Here is a 25,429-nt window from a genome sequence, read left to right on the forward strand (position 1 = left end):
ATCGAGTGATGGAATGATGGAATAATGGAATGATGGAGCGATCGAATAATCGAATTATTGAATGATTGAGTGATCGAATGATGGAATGATCGAGTGATGGAATAATTGAGTGATCGAATGATGGAATAATCGAGTGATGGAATAATCGAGTGATCGAATGATGTAATAATTGTGTGATCGAATGATGGAGTGATGGAGTGATCGAATGATGGAATGATCGAGTGATGGAATGATCGAGTGATCGAGTGATCGAATGATGGAATGATCGAGTGATGGAATAATTGTGTGATCGAGTGATGGAATAATTGTGTGACCGAATGATGGAGTGATAGAATGATGGAGTGATCGAGTGATGGAATAATCGAGTGATGGAATAATCGAGTGATGCAGTGATCGAATGATGGAATGATGGAGTGATCGAATGATGGAATGATGGAGTGATCAAATAATGGAATGATGGAGTGATCGAATAATCCAATGATTGAATGATGGAATCATCGAGTGATCGAATGATGGAATGATCGAGTGATGGAATGATCAAGTGATCGAATGATTAAATGATCGAGTGATGGAATGATCGAGTAATTGAATGATGGAGTGTTCGAGTGATGGAATGATGGAATGATCGGGTGATGGAATGATCGAGTAATGGAATGATGGAATAATTGAATGATGGAGTGATGGAGTGATCGAGTGATGGATTGATCGAATGATGGAGTGATCAAATGATCGAGTGATCGAATAATCCAATGATTGAATGATGGAATCATTGAATGATCCAGTGATGGACTGATGGAGTGATCGAATGATGGAGTGATGGAATAATTGAGTGATCGAGTGATGGAGTGATCGAATGATGGAGTGATCGAATGATGGAGTGATCGAATGATGGAGTGATCGAATGATGGAGTGATTGAATGATCAAATGATGGAGTGACGGAATGATCGAGTGACGGAATGATCGAGTGATGGAATGATCGAGTGATGGAATGATCGAGTGATGGAATGATGGAATAATGGAGCGATCAAATAATCAAATGATTGAATGATGAAATGATAGAGTGATCGAATGATGGAATGATTGAATGATCGAGTGATGGAATAATCGAGTGATCGAATGATGGAATAATTGTGTGATCGAATGATGGAGTGATCGAATGATGGAATAATCAAGTGATCAAATGATGGAATGATCGAGTGATGGAATAATCGAGTGATCGAATGATGGAATAATTGTGTGACCGAATAATTGAGTGATCGAATGATCGAGTGATCGAATGATGGAGTGATCGAATGATGGAATGATCAAATGATGGAATGATCAAATGATGGAATGATGGAATGATCGAATAATCCAATGATTGAATGATGGAATCATCGAATGATGGAGTGATGGAATGATCGAGTGATGGAATGATTGAGTGATGGAATGATCGAGTAATTGAATGATGGAGTGTTCGAGTGATCGAATGATGGAATGATCGGGTGATGGAATGATGGAACGATGGAATAATTGAATGATGGAGTGATGGAGTGATGGAATAATGGAATGTTGGAGCGATCGAATAATCGAATGATTGAATGATGGAATGATGGAGTGATGGAATGATGGAGTGATGGAGTGATGGAATGATCGAGTGATGGAATGATCGAGTGATGGAATGATCGAGTGATGGAATGATTGAGTGATCGAATGATGGAGTGATAGAATGATGGAATGATCGAGTGATGGAATGATGGAATGATCGAGTGATGGAGTGATCGAATGATGGAGTGATGGAGTGATGGAGTGATCAAATGATGGAGTGATCGAATGATGGAATGATCGAGTGACAGAATGATCGTGTGACGGAATGATCGAGTGATGGAATGATGGAGCGATCGAATAATCGAATGATGGAATGATCGAGTGATCGAGTGATGGATTGATCGAATGATGGAGTGATCGAATGATCGAATGATGGAGTGATCGAATGATCAAATGATGGAGTGATGGAATGATCGAGTGACGGAATGATCGAGTGATGGAATGATGGAATAATGGAATGATGGAGCGATCGAATAATCGAATTATTGAATGATTGAGTGATCGAATGATTGAATGATCGAGTGATGGAATAATTGAGTGATCGAATGATGGAATAATCGAGTGATGGAATAATCGAGTGATCGAATGATGTAATAATTGTGTGATCGAATGATGGAGTGATGGAGTGATCGAATGATGGAATAATCGAGTGATCGAATGATGGAATGATCGAGTGATGGAATGATCGAGTGATCGAATGATGGAATGATCGAGTGATGGAGTGATCGAATGATGGAGTGATGGAGTGATGGAGTGATGGAGTGATCAAATGATGGAGTGATCGAATGATGGAATGATCGAGTGACAGAATGATCGTGTGACGGAATGATCGAGTGATGGAATGATGGAGCGATCGAATAATCGAATGATGGAATGATCGAGTGATCGAGTGATGGATTGATCGAATGATGGAGTGATCGAATGATCGAGTGATCGAATGATGGAGTGATCGAATGATCAAATGATGGAGTGATGGAATGGTCGAGTGACGGAATGATCGAGTGATGGAATGATGGAATAATGGAATGATGGAGCGATCGAATAATCGAATTATTGAATGATTGAGTGATCGAATGATGGAATGATCGAGTGATGGAATAATTGAGTGATCGAATGATGGAATAATCGAGTGATGGAATAATCGAGTGATCGAATGATGTAATAATTGTGTGATCGAATGATGGAGTGATGGAGTGATCGAATGATGGAATAATCGAGTGATCGAATGATGGAATGATCGAGTGATGGAATGATCGAGTGATGGAATGATCGAGTGATGGAATAATTGTGTGACCGAATGATGGAGTGATAGAATGATGGAGTGATCGAGTGATGGAATAATCGAGTGATCGACTGATGGAATGATCGAGTGATCGAATGATGGAATGATCGAATAATCGAGTGATCGAATGATGGAATGATCAAGTGATCGAATGATGGAATAATCGAGTGATCGAATGATCGAGTGATGGAATGATGGAATGATCGAGTGATGGAATGATGGAAAAGGAGTTTTTGCCAAATTCTTTCACGAATTCTTTGTTTGAGTTCAGGAGTGATTGAATGATCCGTGGCTCCATGATTGTGTGGTTCAACATTTAATCTTACCCAACAGACTCTTCTTCTTCCTTTGTATGTTCTGATACCAAAACGACTCGGTTCGTTCATCGTGGCAAACTTCGTTGCTCGGAAGGTGTCTTTACCTTCATTCTTCACACACTTCAATACCCAGGAGCATCGACATTCGAGGCTTTAATTTGTGTTAATGGTTGATTTCCTTTTTACAAATCACAGCAAACCTTGTTTGTGCAACTCGAGGAGTAATCTATTTATTATGTATGCACGGAGAGTTGGGGTTCAGTTAAATTTCCTTTTTTTCCTCAACTCAGATAAATTTTCGATGAGTTATACTCATCTTCGATCACCAATTTTCAAGGAGTTATCCTCATCGAAGATCACCAATTTTCGAGGAATTATCCTCATCTTAGATCACCAATTTTCAAGGAGTTATCTTCAACTTAGATCACCAATTTTCGAGGAGTTATCAACTCACATCATCAATTTTCAAGGAGTTATCCTCAACTCAGATGACCAATTTTCGAGGAGTTATCAACTCAGATCACAACTTTTTGAGAAGTTATCCTCAACTGAGATCACCACTTTTCAAGGAGTTATCCTCAACTCCGATCACCACTTTTCAAGGAGTTATCCTCAACTGAGATCACCACTTTTCAAGGAGTTATCCTCAACTCAGATCACTACTTTTCAAGGAGTTATCCTCAACTCAGATCACCACTTTCCGAGGAGTTAACTCCTCTAAAAGTGGTGATCTGAGTTGATATCAACTCAGAATACAACTTTTTGAGAAGTTATTCTCAACTCAGATCACCACTTTTCAAGGAGTTATCCTCAACTCAGATCACCAATCACTCAATCAATATGTAATAAGACTGAGCTAAGATGGAACATCATAATTGAAAGAGACATTGACTTTTTTTTTCCTTAACAGCAACATGGAAACATCATTCCAAAGAGGAAACTTACTGTGGTGAAGGATGTTGTAATAGTCACAAACAACAAGCACGAATAACTAATGTAACTTGTTAGATACGGTGATGTAATAAGACACTGGGGAAAACGGCGGTAAAACTCAGAATTAATTGATTTTATGCCTTTAAACCTCTTTCAACCTTTATTTAAATTAAATTATACACTTGAAGAGTGTGGAACACAAATCGCCTCCATAATACTTTGAAGCCAAAAAGGAGATTTGTATTCTGCAGTGTTCAAGTGTATGATTGAATTGAAATAAAATAATGATTTTAAAAGTTGTAGATAAAAAGTTTTTTGGGAGTTGACTGCCGTTGATGCAGCGTCTTTTACACCACTTTATTTATGATGTTACATTAGTTGTCAGTGCTTGTTGTTTGTGTTCTTTATGACGTCCATAAAAACAGTAATTTTCCTGTGAGGAATGATTTTAAATTTTGTTTCACTGTCAGACAGGCAGAGTAAAAACAAAAAAAAGTTACCTTGTGTGATCGGGCTGAATTCAGAGACAAAGTACTGTACTGTGAAACTCCAGGTTAATTTTCAGATTCATGTTCACGATGTGCGTTCAAAATATAACATTCAAATTACATTAAGTTGTTTCTCCATCATTAACTGACTTTTGTGGACGGAAGGATAGACAGACAGACAGACAATTCCTGAACCCCACTTTTCGATTCGCGTACACAGGATAATTAACCGTCGACCATGGAGCCACCCACCGAACACGTTAACTAAATAATATTCACCTTCAATCATGAACAAGGGACAAGCTATTTATTGTGAGTGGAAATTTGGCAGAAATTGTTCCATCTCCCCCCTAGACAATTTCTCACAATGAATCCATCACGTTTGTTAAATAATAACAAAACAACACTACATTGCCAAGAGTATTGCAACAACAATGACCGCACTGTGGTCACAACCTGAGACAAAACCGGGTCACGGGCCGATTGGGAAACACACATTCACTGCGCCGCATTGAAAGATGAACTCGACACCCCTCATCCATTTCAACCTCCACCATGGTTATATCAGTACGAACTGATCGGTCACATGGTCATGGATTGTTTAACCCCAATATCAGATCGTTCTAAAATTACATCACTATTTTCTAAGGAGGTGCATACCGTGCTTGCCGACGGGTTTGATTAAACTTTCCTCATGATTTTTATTCGACATTGATTCGATTTTTGGGGGTCACTCATCATGAGTAGAGTAACACTTGACCCCAAACAAAGCCAATGGAAATCTGACGCAACAAACCCAGGCAGTGTATAATCAGCAGAGGCCGACAGGCATGATGTTTTTGACCCACCAGAAAACCAAGATGGCGGTTTGGGTGCCGTGGTGGGTGGAGTCAAGCGACAAATGTGGGTGTGGTCCGGCAGCTGTCCGACCAATGGATGCACATTTCAAAAATCGACCCCGAACAAGAACCACAACAGCAACACCAATAACAACAACCACATGGAGCTCTTGCAGACCTGCGACACGTCACAGGTGAAAACATACCCAAACCTGAGATTCATCCTCCCCATGTGCATGTGCATGGTTTTTCCAAACGGGATAGTAGAATGTGCTTCATAAAGATGTCTTATTGTGAACATTTTGGACAGGGTTGAAAATCTACATTAGTCATGCAAGAGTGTTGCCTGACTTAAATTGGATCAAACCACTTTGACATGTCTTGGAACATTTCCGAAGGGTCACAATCAACTACTGTACTGAACTACGTGATGCCACTCAGGACGGCGAGTTGGTATAGGGCGTTGGTTTGTGTGTGGCGATGGTGGTTGTCGTTGCGCTCGGTCACAGACTGGACGTGCAGCAACCGTTATGCCCAAGGGTACATGGGGCACCCAATGTGACAACTTGACCACGACTGAGCTGAGCGCGAGTCTGGCACAGACCACAGCGACTGAGCAAGACGAAGAGATCGCGGCGGAAGGGTTGTGTGAAGAGAGCATACAAGAATGGGTTTGCACAAGAGTTAAGTGGGTAAAAGATGACCAAGATGATCTTGGAGTGCGACACAGTGATGAATGGGCTTTTGAGTGCTGCAGTAATAGCAAAAAAGGCGATAGGTGCCATGCAGGTGAAGTTGGTAAATATGAGCACAGCCATGCGCTTGGCCATTTTCATGTCCTGATTGCCTGCGACGCAGTTCGGTTTGCGGACGGTGAGGTAGATGTGAACGTAGCAGGCACAGATGACGCAGAAGGCAAGGACACTGAGGCCAAGAATGCCAACGATGTAGACCTGTGATGCAAGGAGTTCCACGTCCATCGGCAAACAGATACTAACCTACACAACACACCCACCATCAATGCGTTAAACAATTTCCTGCAATTAACTGAACTACAGATTAAATCAAGTCAATCAACAACGGTCAGCAATACACAAAAGAGCAGAATGAGCTCAGAAAGGGTGACGACTTTAGTAGATGATAAATGGGGTTTTTGGGACGCCCATTCAAATGAATGGGGGAAAAGGGAAAAACTTTCTTACCCAAGCCCCAAAAGCGAGGATTAGGAGACACATTTCCTCCCCACCTATCCTCTTTCCTCCCATACAAGCAAATGTAAAATTGAGACTCATTTAATTTTATTTTAAGATTCATTTCCATCGAGTATATTCACTTTATCTGTTCAAGCACGAAATAAAGGGAAGTTCACTATCCCTCCTTCGGTTCTATAAAATTGGGAAGTGCCTTTAAGAGCACAGTCGTGCTGTGAAAATGAGGAAGTATTCTGTGTCCATGTCTCTCATGGTTATATCTTAAATCATCAGAACACTAACACAACAAAGTTTAGCAAAAAGCAAACAAAAACAACTTTTGACAAAAATAATATATTTTAAAGTAAGTTTTAAATGAAAGAAAATATAAAATCTCTATTTCGGCCCTCACACCCGAACCAAGCCAAAAAAGCCCGAAGTCATTTCCTTTATGAGACACACCCTGAAAACCCCATTGTTGTGTAATTTCCGAGACGAGTCATCAACTCGGCCTATTTAATACCAGACGCGAACTTCGTATGTCTTATTCAGAGAATGGAATGTGCAGAGGAGTACTCCGACCTTGCGGATCAATTTTTTCTCACAAGATGAGAGGTGAGATCCTTAAACCAATTTATCATTTGTTGTTTGATACAGAATTAAATCATTATACAACCAATAATTATTGTACGTTTTTTTTCTAACAGGTTGGCCCCAATTAGAACATCGTTGATAACTGATCCGGAAAATGAGGCGTTTGAATATCACGACGAGTAGCAAAAAAAGGAATGACTTCCTTAAAGACATAACATTCAATCGTTCAGAAGAGAACTGAATGACATTATTGTTGGCTGGAAAGAAGTCCTCTCACGTCCTCTGACCTTGAATGAGTCGAGTCAAAGGTGAGAAATTATCCCTCTGTCTCTCTCTGTGTGTCTCGATTAGAAGATCGATAGATGCAAAAATGTTTACAATGAAAGGTACCTACTTCAATTACAATATTTAATCATACATTAACATATAATTCATGCTTGCTTGCACATATTTTTACACATTTTCTCGATATTTTTAATGAATGAAAAGTTTACAAATTTCACTAAACTAAGTTAAATATATAGGCGGAAAAAGTTCCCCTTAACATGGTGTACATCACTTTAAATACAAGGCATCACTCAAGCTCAAAGCATTTTTCTGAGTTTTGTGACTTTTCATGACATTCAGAATGCAGCAATAAATGCAAAAATATGCGAATATAACAAAATAACTAACGGTACTTGAAAGCGTAAGTATCCAAAGGCACAGGTGTAATCGTATTACAACATAGTAAACCTCCTCTTTGTGGACAATCTCTTATGTACAGCATCTGGGACATCCCTCATCAAACTCTAGCAGTAATCTGCCATCATATTTGAGTCCCAACGACCTTGATAACTTTCTTCCATCACTTTAATGTCTTGATGGAAACATTCACCCTGTTCCTCGCTTACATCTCCAAGGTTATCTGGAAACTCGCTCAGGTGACTGTGCAAGTAGTGCACCTTGATGCTCATTCTGCACCCCAGCACTCGCAGACTAAGGAGCAGCTCCTCCACAATCTCTCAGTAGTTGTCATCTTTCTTGTATCCTAAAAAATTCTGCACCACATTCGTGAATGCATTCCATGCTCAAGCGTCGACAGCGGTCATCGTCGTAAAGAAGTGTGGGTCCTTGAGTAATGTTCTGATCTGAGGTCCGTCGAATATCCCTGCTTTTTTCTTCTCGTCGCTATGACTCAGAAAGTTTGAACAAATGTAGCCAAAGCAGTCTCCAGTGTGATCAAGAGCTTTAACAAACTGCTTCATCAGACCGAGTTTGATGTGCAATGGTGGAAGGATGATATTTTTCCGATCAACCAGTGGTTCATTAATGATGTTCTTGTCACCAGGTATCAAACTATTCCTTGATGGCCATTCCTTTCTCACCCAGTGCTCCTCCTTAGCCATACTGTCCCAGTAGCATAGGTAACAAGGGTATTTGATGTAACCTCCTTGTTGCCCCAAAAGGAAGTTCACCATTTTCAAATCCACACAGATCAACCATTCATGATCGTGGTACTTCAATCGTTCAAGTACAACCTTGATGTTTGCATACTTCTTCTTCAGGGTCACTGAGTGTCCTATAGGGATGGATCCATAGATGTTCCCATTGTGAAGTAAAACACATTTCAAACTTCTTTTCGAACTGTCAATAAAGAGTCTCAACTCACTTGAATGATACGCAGGCAATCCCATAGCGAGAAGAAGCCCTTCAACATCATTGTAGTATACAAGTTGACCATCAGAGTGGAAGTACTTCCTCAGTTCTGCCTCTCTGTTGCGATAAAATGAGACACTTGTGCCAGGTTTGACAAGATTTTTCTCTTGCAGTCTGGAAGCCAACAACTCATCAGATTGTTTTGGCAAATTCAAATCTCAGATCAGATCATTCAATTCAGGCTGACTATACAGAGAAGGTTGATCAAAAAACGAATCCAATGGCTTGTACTCTGCATCTGCTTCTTCATCATCATCATCATCGGATAAAGATGTGGATGAAGTAAGTGCTTCCTCATCAATCTCTGCGAGCTCAGTAAAAACAGGTACAGGTATTTCGTCACAATGAGGAACTGGCCATATAGCACAGGGTATGCTAGGGTATTTCATGTATTGTTTGTTTTTCTTATTAAATCCTTTGACATTTACAAGGCAGAAGTAGCAGTCATCTAGGTGGTTTTTTGGTTCTCTCCAAACCATCGGCACACCAAACTTGAGCTTAGCATTCTTTCCTTGAGACCATGATCTCAGAGTTTCGACACAAGTCGTGCATACTTTATGAGGGGCCCAGTTTTTGTCCTGGTCTCCAAGTGGTACTTTAAAGTAGGCACGGTACACTCTCTTGACGAATGTAGTGATATTGCGTCTTTGAGGTGCTAAAGTGAAGCATCCACAGATATAGCAGAAGATATCTGGGTCGTTACAGCACTTTCTTCTCTTTGAAGGTGTAGATATAGCTAGCTAGCTTACAGTGTAAGGTACCAGGTACCGGTATAAACAACCCCACTGAGTCAGCTGTGCCCACCCACTGAGAATCGCGTAATACGGTAATGCTCACGACTCGCGAGATGAGGTAGAGTCTTAACAGCAGATTAGGTAGTCTTCACAGTTGCAAATCATAAATACATCATAGACGTAAACTACTGATGCATACGTTGATTCTTTTAAGAGAATCAGACAATAACTCCACTTTGCTCATGGCAGGCTGTTTACCATAGGGGCTGTTTACAGCTACGGGTACTCGGAATAATCAAGCTTTTGCTGTTTTATCCCCACCAAGATTGCCAGACTGGATGGTCAACTTTTGTAAAAATGCATGACTATGGAGCATACAGATAGCACAAAAACTTTATGTGATAGAGCAAATTTGAGCTCAGATTTGGATTCAGCAGCCAAAAACAGTCTTCAAAGTCAATGCAATAAAAAAAAAACTATATTTTTGTAGACCAGTGGAATTATCAATTGTGAAATCAACCTTGTGTTATTTTTTAGTTTCATCGTTGATTTTGAAGTACGATTTTGAATATCTATAAAAATATTTTTGGGTTCATCACCCTGTTCTTTCATAAGGCGAGCAATTTCGGAAGATATTTGAGAAATATCATATGCTCCTGGTGAAACTGTTATCGTTTTGTATCCACTTCCCGGATTATAACTATATTTGTCATTTTTCTCGGAGGTATTAAACAAGGTATGAGAAGTTTCCATAGAAAATAAAGACGCCTCGTATTCTTTTGTTGCGTCAAGTTGTAGTGGGTATGGGAATGAAGATGTGTGGTCGCTTGTTGTGAAATTAAAACTAAGGATTGTGCTTCTCATCTTATTTAATATGAGAAAATATGTCTTTGTATTGACATTTATTAATTGTTTTCATGTTCATCAACTGGTCTAAAATGGCTGATGCTTCATTGAAACAATTGTTATTTCCAGCCTTCTTATGACCTAACAGCAATAACAGTCTATTAACTAATTGTGATGGGTCATTTGGAAGAAAACTAACACCTGAAACAAGCCTACTTGAATCCTGAGTAATGTCTTTCTCCTTCTCATTCTTCCTACTTTTACAAGATAGACTAACCCTATAATTAAGAGAGTGCAGCAGATCAATATATACTATATCATCCTTATTTTTCATATTCAATGGTTTATCAAAATACTTTGATTCATCCCTCACAGTTGAACCTTGTTTTCCATCTTTTGTTCGAAGAAACGTTAATCTCGGAGTTAGTTTAACAGGGGGTTGAGCAGAACTTAAGAACCTTAATTCATCATTAAATATCAATCCCGTTTCTTGAACAAGATGAAATATTGCTGGTTGTTCTGTTGGAATGAGTCCTGCTTTGGTTTTTGAATCCACTGAATATTCATTGTTTTGAAAAGCCTTCACAATATAATCAGGGGGTTGATTAATCTCTTCCATTTGTTGAAATAATCCTTCATCATCATATTGTAATTCTCCTATATGCTCTAATTCTTCCTACATCATTTGACTGAAATATTTTAATATTTGAAGTTTTTTAGGAGTATATTCTATTGTGGGAACTGTGGAAGCATCTATAATAATTTTTTCTTGGTAAGTTTTTTAAAGTGGTTTAAAAATTTTCTCCAGTTTTCTTTCAAATGCTTCTTCACCCATTAGTTTCTGTTTGCGTTTCTTCTTTATATTATGTCTTCCTGTTGTTTTACAACTTTTGAAACCAACTCGATGCTCCTGAAATCTTCGTGCTCTTTCTTTCGCATACATTTATTTATTGGAAAATATCATTCACTGAATTATAAAGGTCAACAGGGAAATTTTCCCTTTCTTCATCATTAAAGTAGATGTGTTCAAATAAATCCTTTTCTTTAAATATTTCATCAAATTCTTTATTAACATTAATATGAGTTGTAATATATTCTTCACCAATACTTGTATCTCTGCTTTTCATGTGCTTACATTGTGTTTCTTCATCAACATCAAAACCGAATGACAAAATTTTAACTTCATCACCACTCAGATGTTTAATAATTTGTCTCATTCCTTCTTGGTTAGTTTCTAATATCCCAAGACCACCAGATTTTAGTTTCTGTAACTCACTGTTACAATGTGAATATTTTGTTTTTCCAAGAGAAACCTCAAATATTTGGCCTTCATTCCTCAATCGCATGTTCCTCTTCTGAAATGGAGTTATAATCTACACCTTCTACTTCTCCAGGTCACATTGCTCTAGTTGTTGTAGATGCAATATGAATCACATGGTATCACAAAAAAAAATAAAAAAAAATCACAAAAAAAAAAGCTTCAAAAAATTTTTTTTTAACAATATTTTCATTTTTACCATTCAAGAACCTTGATTTATGAAAGTTTTTTTTCCAGAAGCAGATTTACCCACACGATTAATACTTATGGTTGTCATTTATATATGTAATTGTTTATAAAATAAAAAATATATCTTTTAATATCTTCTTGTTTGTTTCACAACAACATATTTATATTTTTCAGTTTTGTGCTTCATATAATCCCCAAATTCCTTTTTTACTACATAATGTAGAGCAATTGTCTCTCCAAAAATTGTTTATATCTATTGAATTTAACTTGAATAAAATAAAAGTATTAGCATTGTTTCTTATTGAGCGACGAGGGAGTTGAAAGTATGATTAACTAAGATAAATACAATTACAAGAAGAATGTCTCCCTCTTGTGTAGTAGCTATCCATTACTGTTTGGTTTCTCTCATTAACACAATCAAAGATAACGAGGTCTTTTTTGATTTATCCAAATCTTGGGGAGAAGGTATATCATCCATATTGTCACTAAGAATACAAATTATTGGCTTTGATTTCTTTTTATATCTCTGTGTATCACAAAATAGTTGTATTATATCTTCAATGTTGTAATCATTTAGTTTGTTTTGAAGTTTAAATAAACCGATTATATCTTCTTTCTGAAGACCAGCATTAAAACCTTGTGAGAGGAGTTGATACTCAGGTTGAAAACTTGACTTTGTGAAAATTATTAAATTATCATAATCTAAAAAGTTGGGAGTAAGGAGCATCTTTAAAAAGAAGCAAGTTTTTCCACATCCGCTTGAACCAACTGAGACATCTTGATGAATTTGGAAGATTTTTATGGTTGTTAAATTTTATCTTATTTTCACAAATGGGTAAAAAAATCATTCATTTATATATTTGGAAAACAGGTTATTTAATTTTTTATTGGCTTTTTTAGAAACTCTGTTTTATCCTAAGTTCAGGTTTAATTTCAAGATAATCCATTATTTTATTTATTCAATATCTTTTGTTGATATTTCCCTGAAAATGACAATTGTTAATAATATAAATCATCAATCCACGAAACATGACCGCCATTTGTTCAATCTCTTCTCTTATAAGAAAAGGTGTATTAACACCCTCATACTTTACATTCATTTCTCGAATCAATCTTGTAAAGTAATTCATTTTTGGTGTAAATCTCAAAGAATTCTATTCCTTTTTATATTTTTTATTATCATTAATTAGAAGATAATCACAGAACATACATTGTTTATAGGCTTTTAACTCTGTGTTTAATCCCCGTCTTTCACACGCAGGACAATTCTTAAATTTGTCATGTGGAGAATCAGGAAATTCAAGAGGCTCAAAATCTCGTAAACTATTCATATTTATAAAGTAAAACTTTACTTCAAATAAAATTCATCTTCGGAACTTTCATTGGTGCTTTCACAATCATTGATAAAATTACTTTCATAACTATTGTTTGAACACAAACTCTCAGTATCATAACTGTCTTCTGTTCCAACAGAGATACTATCATCATCTCATAATCTTCAAAATCTACAGTTGAATAATGACTCATATTTAATCAGTAGAAAAAAACATTACCATCTATATCTATATACTTTTTTTCATTAACAGATTCAACTACTACATTTTTTATATTAAAGGTAATTTTAAAATGGTCCTTAACTACTACTGAACAAAATGTCATTTCACCTGATATATTAACATCCTTTATTTCATCAGGATTTATATGTTTAGGGTTGTTGAAAAAAATACAAATTTCACCTTGCATATTAGAGATGGTCTTTTCTTTTCTTTCTAAAGCTTCAACCATGAGGTTTTTCTTTTTTGATACGTTTTCTAGTTTCATCGCTTTTTCTAGTTTTGAATATATTGCCAGAAGGAGAGGGGAAACTTTTGTTCGAGCTACTTTAATTGATGTTCTTCCAGATATACTAAAAGCCCTTCCACTGAAGGAAATTGAAGAACTCATATTATTCACCATAATTGTTTTTATACAATAGTTGTTATCTTTATCTTTATTCAATTTTACATCCTCAACATATTTCTCAGTATCTTCTACAAATGAAGAGGTTGATTGAAACTTGTCTTTTGTGTCTTGATCCATTGTATTTATTCAGTGAAAAAAGTTGGAGAATAAAATGGTTTCAAGCACAGATTCACCTATAAATTAAATGGAATTTTCATCGAGAAAATTTTATTTTCAGCAAAGTTTTGTTATATAAATATGGTGAATACAACGTACTGCGATGTTTGTAATCATGAATATAAATGTCATAAAAAACCCCTTCAAACCAACAAACACACATTCAATCTTTTCAGACAAATATCTCCACTTGACCAAGAAACAAAACATTGTGAGAGATGTGATAATGATATTCTTTTTAAAAATTATAATAAACACCTTCAACCACACAAACACAAGAAGAATGAAGAAAGGGAAGGTGCCACTAAATTCTCCATTGAAAACACTGATGGGGCATTTGAAGGACATAAAAATAAGATTGTTTCGCTTTCAAGACCCTGGACCATTTTCAATCATTGAAGCTGTTGATATGGTTAAACAAAGTATTGAAACTATAATTAAAAACACATTAAGTGAAATGAAAACTTGTTAAAAGTTTTATATGGGAGTAAAATTGAATATGGTAAGAGAAGGTGATGAAACTACTCCCGATATGAGGACAAACCCTCACTTTATCTCATCATTTCAAGATTTTGTAAGATGTGATGTTTACAATGAACTCCAGAGACAAGAACAAGATGTTGATAATACTGTAGTAGGTAGTCGATTTGCGATTCCAAAAATATATTTTTAGATATACACATCTTAAAATCAGATCCGCTTCAAGCTTCTTCTTATATTGATTTACCAAAAGAGATAAAACTTAAGAAAGCGGTTGTTAATATTCAAAACAAAGATAATAAATGTTTTCTATGGTCTGTTCTTGCTCACTTACATCCTCCACAATGGAAACCTGAAAGGGTTGAACATTATGAGAAATACGAGAATACATTAAATGTTAAAGATTTAAAGTTGCCAATGTCATTGGGAGATATTCCTAAATTTGAGAAAATGAATAATATATCTGTTAATGTATATGGATTAATGGATACAAAAAAGTTCAGATATTAAAAATTTCAAACAACTATAAAAATGATGAAACACACATTGACCTTCTCTACTTTACTTCAAAGGAAAAATCACATTATGCTTTTATCAAAAATTTATCAAGATTAACCAAATCACAACTCTTCAGGAGGAAAATGTTAAACGTATCCTTGTAAGAGATGTCTCAACTCCTTTCATACAAAAGAACGATTAAATAAACATTCAAAATATTGTTGGAATCATAAATCAACCGTAATAAATTTACCAAAAGCAGGTTCAACATATCATTCAAAGATTTAAACAAATCTATAAAACATCTGTTTGTGATATATGCTGATTTTGAAAGTATCCTTGAAAAGATAGATACTGTTTCTCCAAATCCAAATAAATCACACACAAATAAATATCAAAAACATACTCCCTGTGGTTTCTGTTATTATATAAAATCATCTGTTGGTGATGAATACAAGTTAGAACTTTATAGAGGAGAAAATGCCTCAGAGGAGTTTGTAAGATGATTGGAAAAAGACTGTATAAGACGAAGAGAAATAATGGTGAAAACCTATAAACCAATGTCATTAACAAAGGAAGAGAAAAAGGAATTTAGAAAGAACAGTATCTGTCATAATTGTGAGGAGAAAATTGAGGGAGAGATCAAAGTTAGGGATCATTGTCATCTTACTGGAAAACATGGAGATCCAGCTCATTCCCATTGTAATCTTAATAACAAGCCCCCAAACTTTATTCCTGTCTTTCTTCACAACAATGCTCACGATGACACATCTAATTATAAATGAACTTTCAAAGGCATCTGGAGATATTTCTGCCATTCCTAACACATCAAAAATACATCTCATTCACTAAAACAATTCATACATCCCCCAGAACCCATATCAGATTTCTTGACACATAAAAGTTTATGGCAAGTCCATGATCTCACTTAACATCAAATATTAAAAACTTGCCGAATGTTAAATTACATTTCTCAAATCAAGAAGAGATTGATCTCTTATCACAAAAGGGAATATATCTGTATGAATATATGGATTCATTTGAGAGGTTTAGAGAAACACAACTTCCTTCAAGGGAAAGTTTCTATAGCAAGTTGAATAAAACTCATATTTCCGATAGAGATTAAACACAAGCTAAAAAAAGGTTTGGGAGAAGTTCAATACAAAGAATCTTGGAGAATATCATGATTTGTATCTTAAAACTGATGTATTGTTATTGACTGATGTGTTTGAAACTTTTAGAACAGTCTGTCATAATAAAAATTCTTATGGATGAGACCCCACTCACTATTACACAGCCCCGGGATTGGCTTGGAGTGCTATGTTAAAAATGACAAAACAGAATTTGGAATTAATCAGTGATATAGATATACTTTAATGATAGAGAAGGCTAAAAGAGGAGGAATATCTCAAGTATGTTCCAAGAGATATGCTAAAGCAAATAACAAATATCTTTCTGATTATAATAAGAATGAGGACAACTCTTACCTGATGTATTTTGATGCTACCAATTTGTATGGGTGGGTTATGTCTCAATCTTTACCTGATGGAAAACTTAAATGGGTTAAAGAAAAACAGTATGAAAAAGTTTTACAAGACATTGTTGTCTCCTCTCAAAAAGAATTGGATGAAGCTGAAGTTGGATATTATTTTGAGGTTGATTTAAAATATCCATAAGAACTTCATAACAAACATAAAGACCTACATTATGCCCTTGATAAAGAAAGTCCAAGAAAAGAAAGGTTAAGTGATTGCCAACAGTCATTTAATCTAAAAGGTAAATCTCCAGAAAAACTACTTACTACATTAAATGATAAAGAAAATTGTGTTTTGCATCAAAGGAACTTGAGACAATATTTATCTGCTGGGTTGAGAATGAGGAAAATTCATAGGATTTTGAAATTCAAACAGTCATTGCTTAACGAAGTATATTAATTTTAATACAAAAAGGAGAACAGAAGCAAAAACAGATGTTGAGAAGGACTTTTATAAATTAATGAATAATGCTGTGCAGTATTTGGAAAGACGATGATAAATGTTGGGAATCGACAAAACATAAGACTTGCTACATCTTGGAAACAGGCTTCAAGGTTAATTAATAGACCAAGTTTTGAGCGAGTGGAGGTGTTTTCAGAGAACTTTTGTGCTATTCATTTGAAAAAAGAGAGTGTTGAAATGGATGAACCTATTTATATAGGAAGATCAATTCTTGACTTGTCAAAGTTGTTAATGTATGACTATTACTATAATAATTTAAAATCAAAGTATAAGGATAATGTGTCATTGTTATATATGGATACAGATAGTTTTATATTAGAAATCAAGACAAGTGATGTATATGACGATATGATTGATAATATTGATATATATGACACAAGTAATTATGTCAGGTGATGTGTTGTTTTCATCAAAGAATAAAAAGGTTATTGGTAAGTTTAAAGATGAATTGGGTGGGAAGGTCATGAGTGAATTTATAGGATTGAGATCAAAGTCTTATGCTTTTACGTATTGTTACGAATTCGCTCCCGCCGGCGTGCGATCAGCCGCTTTCCACTAATAGCGACCGCGTCACCCACCGGACGGACAATTCAGTCGTGACGCTCATGGAACTATTGCCAGAAAGCAGTCACGGGTGGGGGTTTAACCTCACCACAGCCCAGTCCGCATTCTACCCGCATTAAATAGGGTCACTCGCCGAATATCGAAATACCTAAGTACTCGCGCGGGTAACCTACCGAGGGGCCGTACCTCGCCGCAGGTCAGCTTGGGACATGAACCGCTTAAGCGGTCCGTTCCATTCTACAGCGATAACCGAGCGGGTATTATCGCCGACCTCGACGGATCCGATTCTCCTCACCAGGTGTTTAAAACCCAACTAATTAATCCGCGATGCAAGATGGCATTTTCAATGGGGAATAGAGGACGCAACAAACGGGATACATTTCACACAAGGACATTTATTACTTACACACAACACAAGCAAGGAATCATGCACGTATGTACAAGCAAGAAACAAAAGCAATACCACCGACTACGAGCAATAATGTACACGCACAGTCACTTATGCAGGTCTACTTCACAGGACACGGGGCCACCAACATTCGTTCAAAAGCAAGAAATGGCCACCCCCAAAGACGAGGGTGGCAGACAGGGTCCGCGGACCTTTATAACGTGGGACCTGGAAGACCGAACGGGTCCCGCGAGACCGTGGCAGGTTATCTGCCCCCCTCGGTGGTCGGAGAGTCGCAACGTCCCGCTCCCACGACCGTCAGCGTGGTCGCGCCTGGTTCCAGGCCCCCGATGTGGCCAGCAAGCTCTCTCCGGCGCTCCTCGTCCGACGCGCAAGTCCACGACACAGCCGGCACTGCTGCACCTTCCGTCCACGTCTCCCACCAACAGGCCGCTCACAGGACCACGAGCGCAGGAACCAAGCGAGGAAGAAGAAGAAGAACTGGACTACCGTGAGACAGGGGCAAGCATGAACCAAGAAGAGGGGCTGAGCCTCACGTGCGGTCTGCCCTTTATAGCGCGGGGCTCCGCCCATCGCTCCGCCCCGTTCTCGGCTCCACCTTCTTTGAGAAGCTTCTTGAAAAGGGGCGTTTCTCAACTCCGACCACCTCACTCCTCGTATCCACCAATCGCGAGCGAGCCGCCTCGCCCTTCTCGTCACACCAGCCTCGGAGAAAAAAAGGCGGTAAAACCCACGCGTCATCGCAGTTCATTCCTTGGCGCCTTTGTTTGACGTTCTCGGACGGTTTTCGACGCGGAAGGGGTGGTAGCATGCTCTGTCGGTCCAAAATAACGACAGAGAAAGAAAAACACTATCTCAAAGGGTTGCAGCCCGGTGAACACGAATAAATCCCATTAAACAACGGTGGGGGAAACCTATCTGAACACTCACTTACCGGGATAACTGATCTCAGGAACCTTTATAGTGTTCTGCGAATTTCCACAGCCGTAACAGTATATTGATAATAATAACATTGAAAGGTGTGATAAGAAGCTAAAGGGAATAAAGAAAAATATTATCAAGGAAACAATAAACTTTAAACATTATTACAACTGTTTAACCTTCAAGAAGGAAGAGTACAGAAAAATGAATACAATAAGAAGTTATAAGCATCAATTATATACAAAGGAGATAAATAAGAAAGCATTAGGAGCTTTTGATGATAAAATATGTATTTTAGAGAATGGAATCAATAGTCTCCCTTATGGTTATAAGTACAAGTGTTAAGATATTGGGTTGGGAATTTTAACAGGCTTCTGCTGTCTTTTTACTGACTTATAAATGATAGAACCAAGCAGCCTGGTGTTGGCGCAGTGGTTTGGGCAGCGGCTTGGGATCCAAAAGGTCCCGAGTTCAAGCCCCGTTGCGCCACTGAATTAATACACCAGGGGGTTGACTCAGCCTGTCATCCTTCCGAGGTCGGCGAAATAAGTACCAGTGCACTGGGCCGGTGTATACCCCGGTTAAAATAGGTGTACCATATCCCTGTGTCGTAAGAGGCGACCAGGGTTGCGTCAGGAAGGGCATCCGGTGTAAAAACATGTGCCAAATCACTATACGGATGATCCGCTGTGGCGACCCCTTACGGGAGCAGCCGAAAGAAGAAGAAGAAGAAGAAATGATAGAACCAAGCAATAACCAAACCAAAGAGTGGAGATGTAATCAGCCTTGGTATTTAAATGGGAAAGATTAAGAATGTGAGAAATATCAAATAAGCCTTATTGAAGAAATAACCGGGGTAAAAGTAGATAAAACAAATAAGCGGATAAATTTAATTACAAATGGGTTGGAGGATGTAAAGAAAAAAAAATTAATATCCTTGAATGGACTGAAAACTTTGATGGTTATCAATTGAACAATGGAAAAACAATTTACTACAATCTCAAAATGATATGTGGCTCAGGAGGTGGCGAAACAAGAGCATGAAGAGAAGTTTATCATTTAATTTCTGCACAACAAAGACACTTAAACCAAGAACCAAGTTCCAAATTGTTCTTTGTGAATATACTCGATGGAAATGAATGTTTTAAGAAAATGAAGTTATTCCCTAAAGTAGAACATGGGCAAATTTTCGTTGGTTCGCTCTTTGAGTGGAATGAAAATATAAAAGGGAAGAAGTGCTTTAATCAGTAAGTCTCAATATTTCATCGTCTCAATTTTACATTTGCTTGTATGGGAGGGGGAGGAAATGAATCTCAATTTTACATTTGCTTGTATGGGAGGGGGAGGAAATGAGTCTCAATTTTACATTTGCTTGTATGGGAGGGGGAGGAAATGAGTCTCAATTTTACATTTGCTTGTATGGGAGGGGGGAGGAAATGAGTCTCAATTTTACATTTGCTTGTATGCGAGGGAATGGGATAGATGGGGAGGAAGTGTGTCTCCTATTTTGAGCTTTTGAGGCTTGGGTCAGAAGGTTTTTCCCTTTTTCCCCATTCATTTGAATGGGTGTCCCAGAAAACCTATTTATCATCTACTGACCTTTTGTGGATGGAAATTCATATCATTCACTTTGTCTGCAGATGCCTCGTATTGTTGTGGGGGTGTAAAATGATATTTATCACGACATTTTTTGAAAGAAATCAGGAGGACGTTGTAATCTGCTCCGCATGTCTGTCTGTCTAACTGTCACGCTATCTCCTCCTAAATGGTTGTGCAAACTTGGTTGTTGTGATCACCACATGACAAGAACGTTATCACTTTTGGTCCCACCTCCTGGGACGGGGTCAAAAGGTCAACACCGAAAAATATAAAACATTTTCAAATGAGACTTTGTCTGTCCAATCAACATTGGGGGATGCATGAAATATGTAATTTTTTGGATTTGACCCCCGGGTTTGAGGCTGAGGATCATAGGGGTCAAAACGGGAAATTTTATTTAATCTCAAACTTTGATAATTGGTTCATTCCTGGTGGAACTTTGCGCAATCTTTCAACTTGCTTGACGTGGCAAGTGTGGGGATTTGCGATTGTGCACCTTCGACTTCGCTCTGGTTACCTTCACCTTCAAAGGTGAATGGACGTGATGTTTTCACCTCTGTATGTCTGTCTGTCTGTGAGCAGGATATCACAAAAAGTTATGTACGGATTCGGATGAAACTTGGTGGACATATTGGGTGTGTCTCAAGGACAAATTTGTTCGATTTTGGTGAAGATCCGAATCCGGATCTGGAGACGAGGATTATTTTTTTTTTTAAGTGATTCTTCACCATTGATAGATCGGGCCAAACATGATACATAGCACGATATCACTAAAAGTTGTGGACGGATTCGGATGAAGCTTGGTGGTCAGGTTGGGTGTGTGTGGCAAGTACGAATTGGTTCGATTTTGGTGAAGATCCGAATCCGTATCTGGAAACGAGAATTATTTAATTTTTAAAGTGATTCTTCACCATTGAGAGATTGGGCCAAAAACGATATGGTGCTGTATAGCATAATATTTTAAAAATGTATTGGGCCCGATATGTTCTCGTGGATCAGGCATTACGTGGCGGAGGTATGCGCTCCACCGAGTTCCCTTCTAGTTTAGTACTGTGGTGGTGACACCTGGGGTTTGTGGCTGCAATTGAATTCCAGAATTTTTATTTTATTTTGAGAATAGCAGTCAATATTGCACAAGACAATTTGCACATTATTCCAGAGGGGGAAGATTCTCCTATTTCATGTTTAGCTGCCCGAGAAACTTACATTACGTATTGCACTTCGGTCACCACAGATGTGTGGAGGTGTTCGTTTTACCTGATATCACGCAGGTGCTTGTGCACCAATCATAAGATATTAATAAAATCAATATTACCCTCACATTGCTTGAGCACATAAAATGATTTAAATGACAAAATACTGGTATGTGCAAAGAGGAGTCAAAAAGTTGAGCCAAAAACTTCTACGACTTGCGTGACAACTGCGTAAGGAAACCCATCCGCCCCTGGGAGGAAAGTGCGATACCGGCTCGAAACCAGACATAAAGGGACGAAGATCTGGGAAGAGTTGTGCTGGTGCAAGACCATTCCTTCATCCTTGGGGCGGGGGACATTTTGACTCAAACCTGCAGTATGGAAATGGAAAATACGATTGGGCTGCTTTCAGGGAAAATCTCCTTGACAAGGGTGACGAATTGGTTTTTCTTTTCATTCCACGATTCACAAGTTGCACGGATATTGTTTTGTAAACGGCTGTATCTTTGCTTCATAAATCTGATTTTGATTGCTTCACACAAGGAAAACAAACATCAAAATCTCACTGCACCGCATCTGACATCACAACAATGGTCACCTTTGAGTAGCTGCTGATGCCAAGCAGGGGCAAACTGCTGAGCATTATCGCCAAGAGCCAGGCCACAAGCATTATCACACCGGCCTGGTGCAGGCGCATCTTGCGATCAAGACGCATGGCGTGCGCAATGGCGTGCCAACGTTCCATAGTGATAGCCATGAGTGTGAAAATAGACAGTTCGCTTGCAAAGATGGTGAGGAAACCTGCTGTCGTGCACCCGGGTCCATTCTGCCAATCTATGGCATGGTTGTGGAAATCACTTTGAGTCTGTATATCAGTTACGGCCACCAAAAGCAGGTAGACACCCATACAAAGGTCGGCAAAGGCAAGATTGCAGATGAGGAAGCGTGGAACTGTAAGCTTGTATTGGCTAGACAAAAGCACGACCAGGACGACTAGATTCCCCAGAACTGCAAGCAAAGCCACGGGCCAGATAGTCGCACGAAGAAACCAATCGCCCATGATGTCCTCACATGGATTGAAGTCGTCAGGTGCGGGCTGGCAAGCCACATCCTCCACGCACATTGATGCGTAGTAGTCATAGTTGGTGTCGTCAAACGTGCTCCCCTCAATGAAACCGGTAACGCGGATCTCGTCTCCAAAGCCCATCATTGAGCCTTCTGCAGGACTTGTGTGAAATTCCAGGTGGGCAAGCCTATGCTCCGCCGCAGGGGTCGTTGGAGAATCATTTCCGTTGGAAGCCAAGTATCGGTTTGGCGAGTATTCTTGCTGAATTAAAGCATCCAGGAATGTAGTGTTACAGAATACTGGTCTGATCAGGGGATAGAAATCAGTCTTTGGTTACAAAAATATATATCATTGTAAATAAAAGGTCTGCAGTGACCTGCAAAAGTGTTCACCCCCTTCCAATAATGCCACATTTAGATGAATTATGTGGAAACTATTTTCCCAAATGAACTTGTTTTATTCCTACCTGAAGAGATTAAACTAAATACCGTTATAGTTGAAGGAGGTTACCTGTCAGGAATACCTGTAAAAAAAATGTAAAAATCAAAATTCACTGGTTGTAAAAGTATTCAACCCCTTCGGCCAGCACTTGGTGGAAAAACCTTTCACAGCAATGACTACAATGACTGCTCTTGCAGCTTTGTGCAGTGAGATGGTGAAATCCTTGCCCAATCTTCACGTGAACATTGCTCTTGTTCTGCCACATTTGATGGGTATCATCGATGGACTGCAATTTTCAAATCTCACCATAAATGATCAATTGGGTTCAAGTCAGAACATTGACTGGGCCACTCAAGAACCTATTTATTTACTTCTTACTCAGACCCCCCAGTGCGGCTTTAGCTTTGTGCTTCTGATTGTTGTCCTGCTGAAATGTGAATCTCCGACCTAGTTTCAGATTCATGGCTGACTCGAGCAGGTTTTCATCAAGGATTCTCCTGAACTTGCACCGTCCATTGTCCCTTCTATCCTGACGAGCTTGCCAGTCACTGCTGATGAAAAAAATCCAATAACATGATGCTGCCACCACCATGCTTGACAGTAGGGATGGTGTTGACTGGGTGATGTTCAGTGTTAAGCTTGCACAGACATAACACTTTGAACTGACCAAAAAGCTCAATTTTTCTCATCTGATCACAAAACGTTTCTCCACATCTCTGCAGTATCATTAAGATGCTTTTTCACAAACTCCGTACGAGCTTTTAGATGTATATTTCAGTCATGGCTTCTTTCTTGCCACCTCTCCATAGAGGCCCAGCTTTGTGAAGGGAACAGAATATCGTTGATTGATGAACACTGAACCCCATCTCGGACATAGAGCCTTGCTGATCTTTCAACGTCATTGTTAGATTTACAGTGACATCCCGACCCAGTTTCCTGCTTACCTGGCTGTTGAGTTTGGATGGGTGACCTGATCTGGGTAGAGTCTTAGCGGTATGATAAATCATCCACTTCTTAATGATGGATTTCACTGCACTCAAAGGGATTGTGAGTGACTTTGAAATCTTCTGAAAACCCTCTCCTGAACGGTGCTTCTCCACCACTTCATATCTGACTTCTTTATAAAGCTCCTCTGTCTTCATTGTTGCCTTATTGGTTGATGAAGTGCATTTCACCTTAAATCTGCTTCGATAAGTAGGGGAGTTAAAAGTTTGAAGTTAAACCACTGATTACATACAGGTGAAACATACGTTTATTTTGTAACCTTTCAAACAAATAATTTACTCCTGAAGTGATTTACTGTTGATTAGGTAAAGGGTTTGAATACTTATGTAACTGAGAATCATCTCATTTTCTCTGTTAATCAAACTTATTCACATTTTATCTGCTTTTTAAAAAAAATCTTTATCACTTTGGAGTAGCTTGTGAAGACTCAATATGTTAAATTGGATTTGAAAACATCATTAAATAAGCTCAGGTGGCATCAAAATGTGAAAACTTTGGATGGGGTGGGGGGGGGTGAACAGTTTTGCAGGGAACTGTATATATCGGGAATGCATTTTTAATCACACACTTGTTACTGGAAAATGGTGTCACCATCACGCTTCACCAGTTGGTGTAGATTAATATTGATTTCCATTTGAAGCACAAGAACAATTCACCTCTCCAGATGTATTTTTTGTTCACGAAATGCACAACAGTGACACGAATACGTGAGGCTGGCATTGGTAAGTGAAGGCAGGGCTGAAGCTGGTGGGAGCTTTTTGAGCCAGTATGCTTTTTGTGCCCTCAGTTGTTGCACTTTTTCCAGGCCTCGTAAAGGAATTGACTCCACTCTCGTTTCCGACACATCACTGCATTTGAGAATGAGAAATACAACAGGGATAATTACGATTGAGCAGATATAAGACGACAAGAGGAACCGAGATCTTGCATCAACAGCAGACATGTCAACATACTCGTGTCACCATTATTAGCTTTCATTCTGTAAACCGTAAACTTATTGGAAAACTTGTCTTTATAAAGTCTACGTCAGTGGAAAGTAATAACAAAAAAAATTCTCAACCAAATATTGACAAAGGTGTGTTGCCCACTGTGAAAATAAGTTGAAGTGACATTTTAGGCATA

At 38.4% G+C, this 25,429-nt stretch overlaps 1 protein-coding gene across 3 annotated transcripts in view; it reads right to left on the reverse strand.

Moving 5' to 3' along the window:
• Positions 1-3,385: 3,385 nt before the first annotated feature.
• Positions 3,386-25,429, reverse strand: part of LOC147019441 (thyrotropin receptor-like) — a 100,751-nt gene continuing 78,707 nt past the window's right edge. For 2 of the 3 annotated variants that reach the window (XM_085893951.1, XM_085893952.1), the window contains 3 exons: positions 24,964-25,155; positions 22,394-23,165; positions 3,386-6,445 (listed from right to left, as the gene is read on the reverse strand). In XM_085893951.1, coding sequence (XP_085750077.1) covers positions 5,951-6,445; positions 22,394-23,165; positions 24,964-25,155 — 1,459 coding nt within the window. In that variant the 3' untranslated portion in view covers positions 3,386-5,950. The remainder of the gene's footprint in view (positions 6,446-22,393; positions 23,166-24,963; positions 25,156-25,429) is intronic. The other variant, XM_085893950.1, reaches the window with a different exon arrangement.

The sequence above is a fragment of the Eptatretus burgeri genome, chromosome 9 (assembly GCF_056783735.1).
Source record: "Eptatretus burgeri isolate ZD-2024b chromosome 9, Ebu_testis_v1, whole genome shotgun sequence".
Lineage (NCBI taxonomy): Eukaryota > Metazoa > Chordata > Myxini > Myxiniformes > Myxinidae > Eptatretus > Eptatretus burgeri.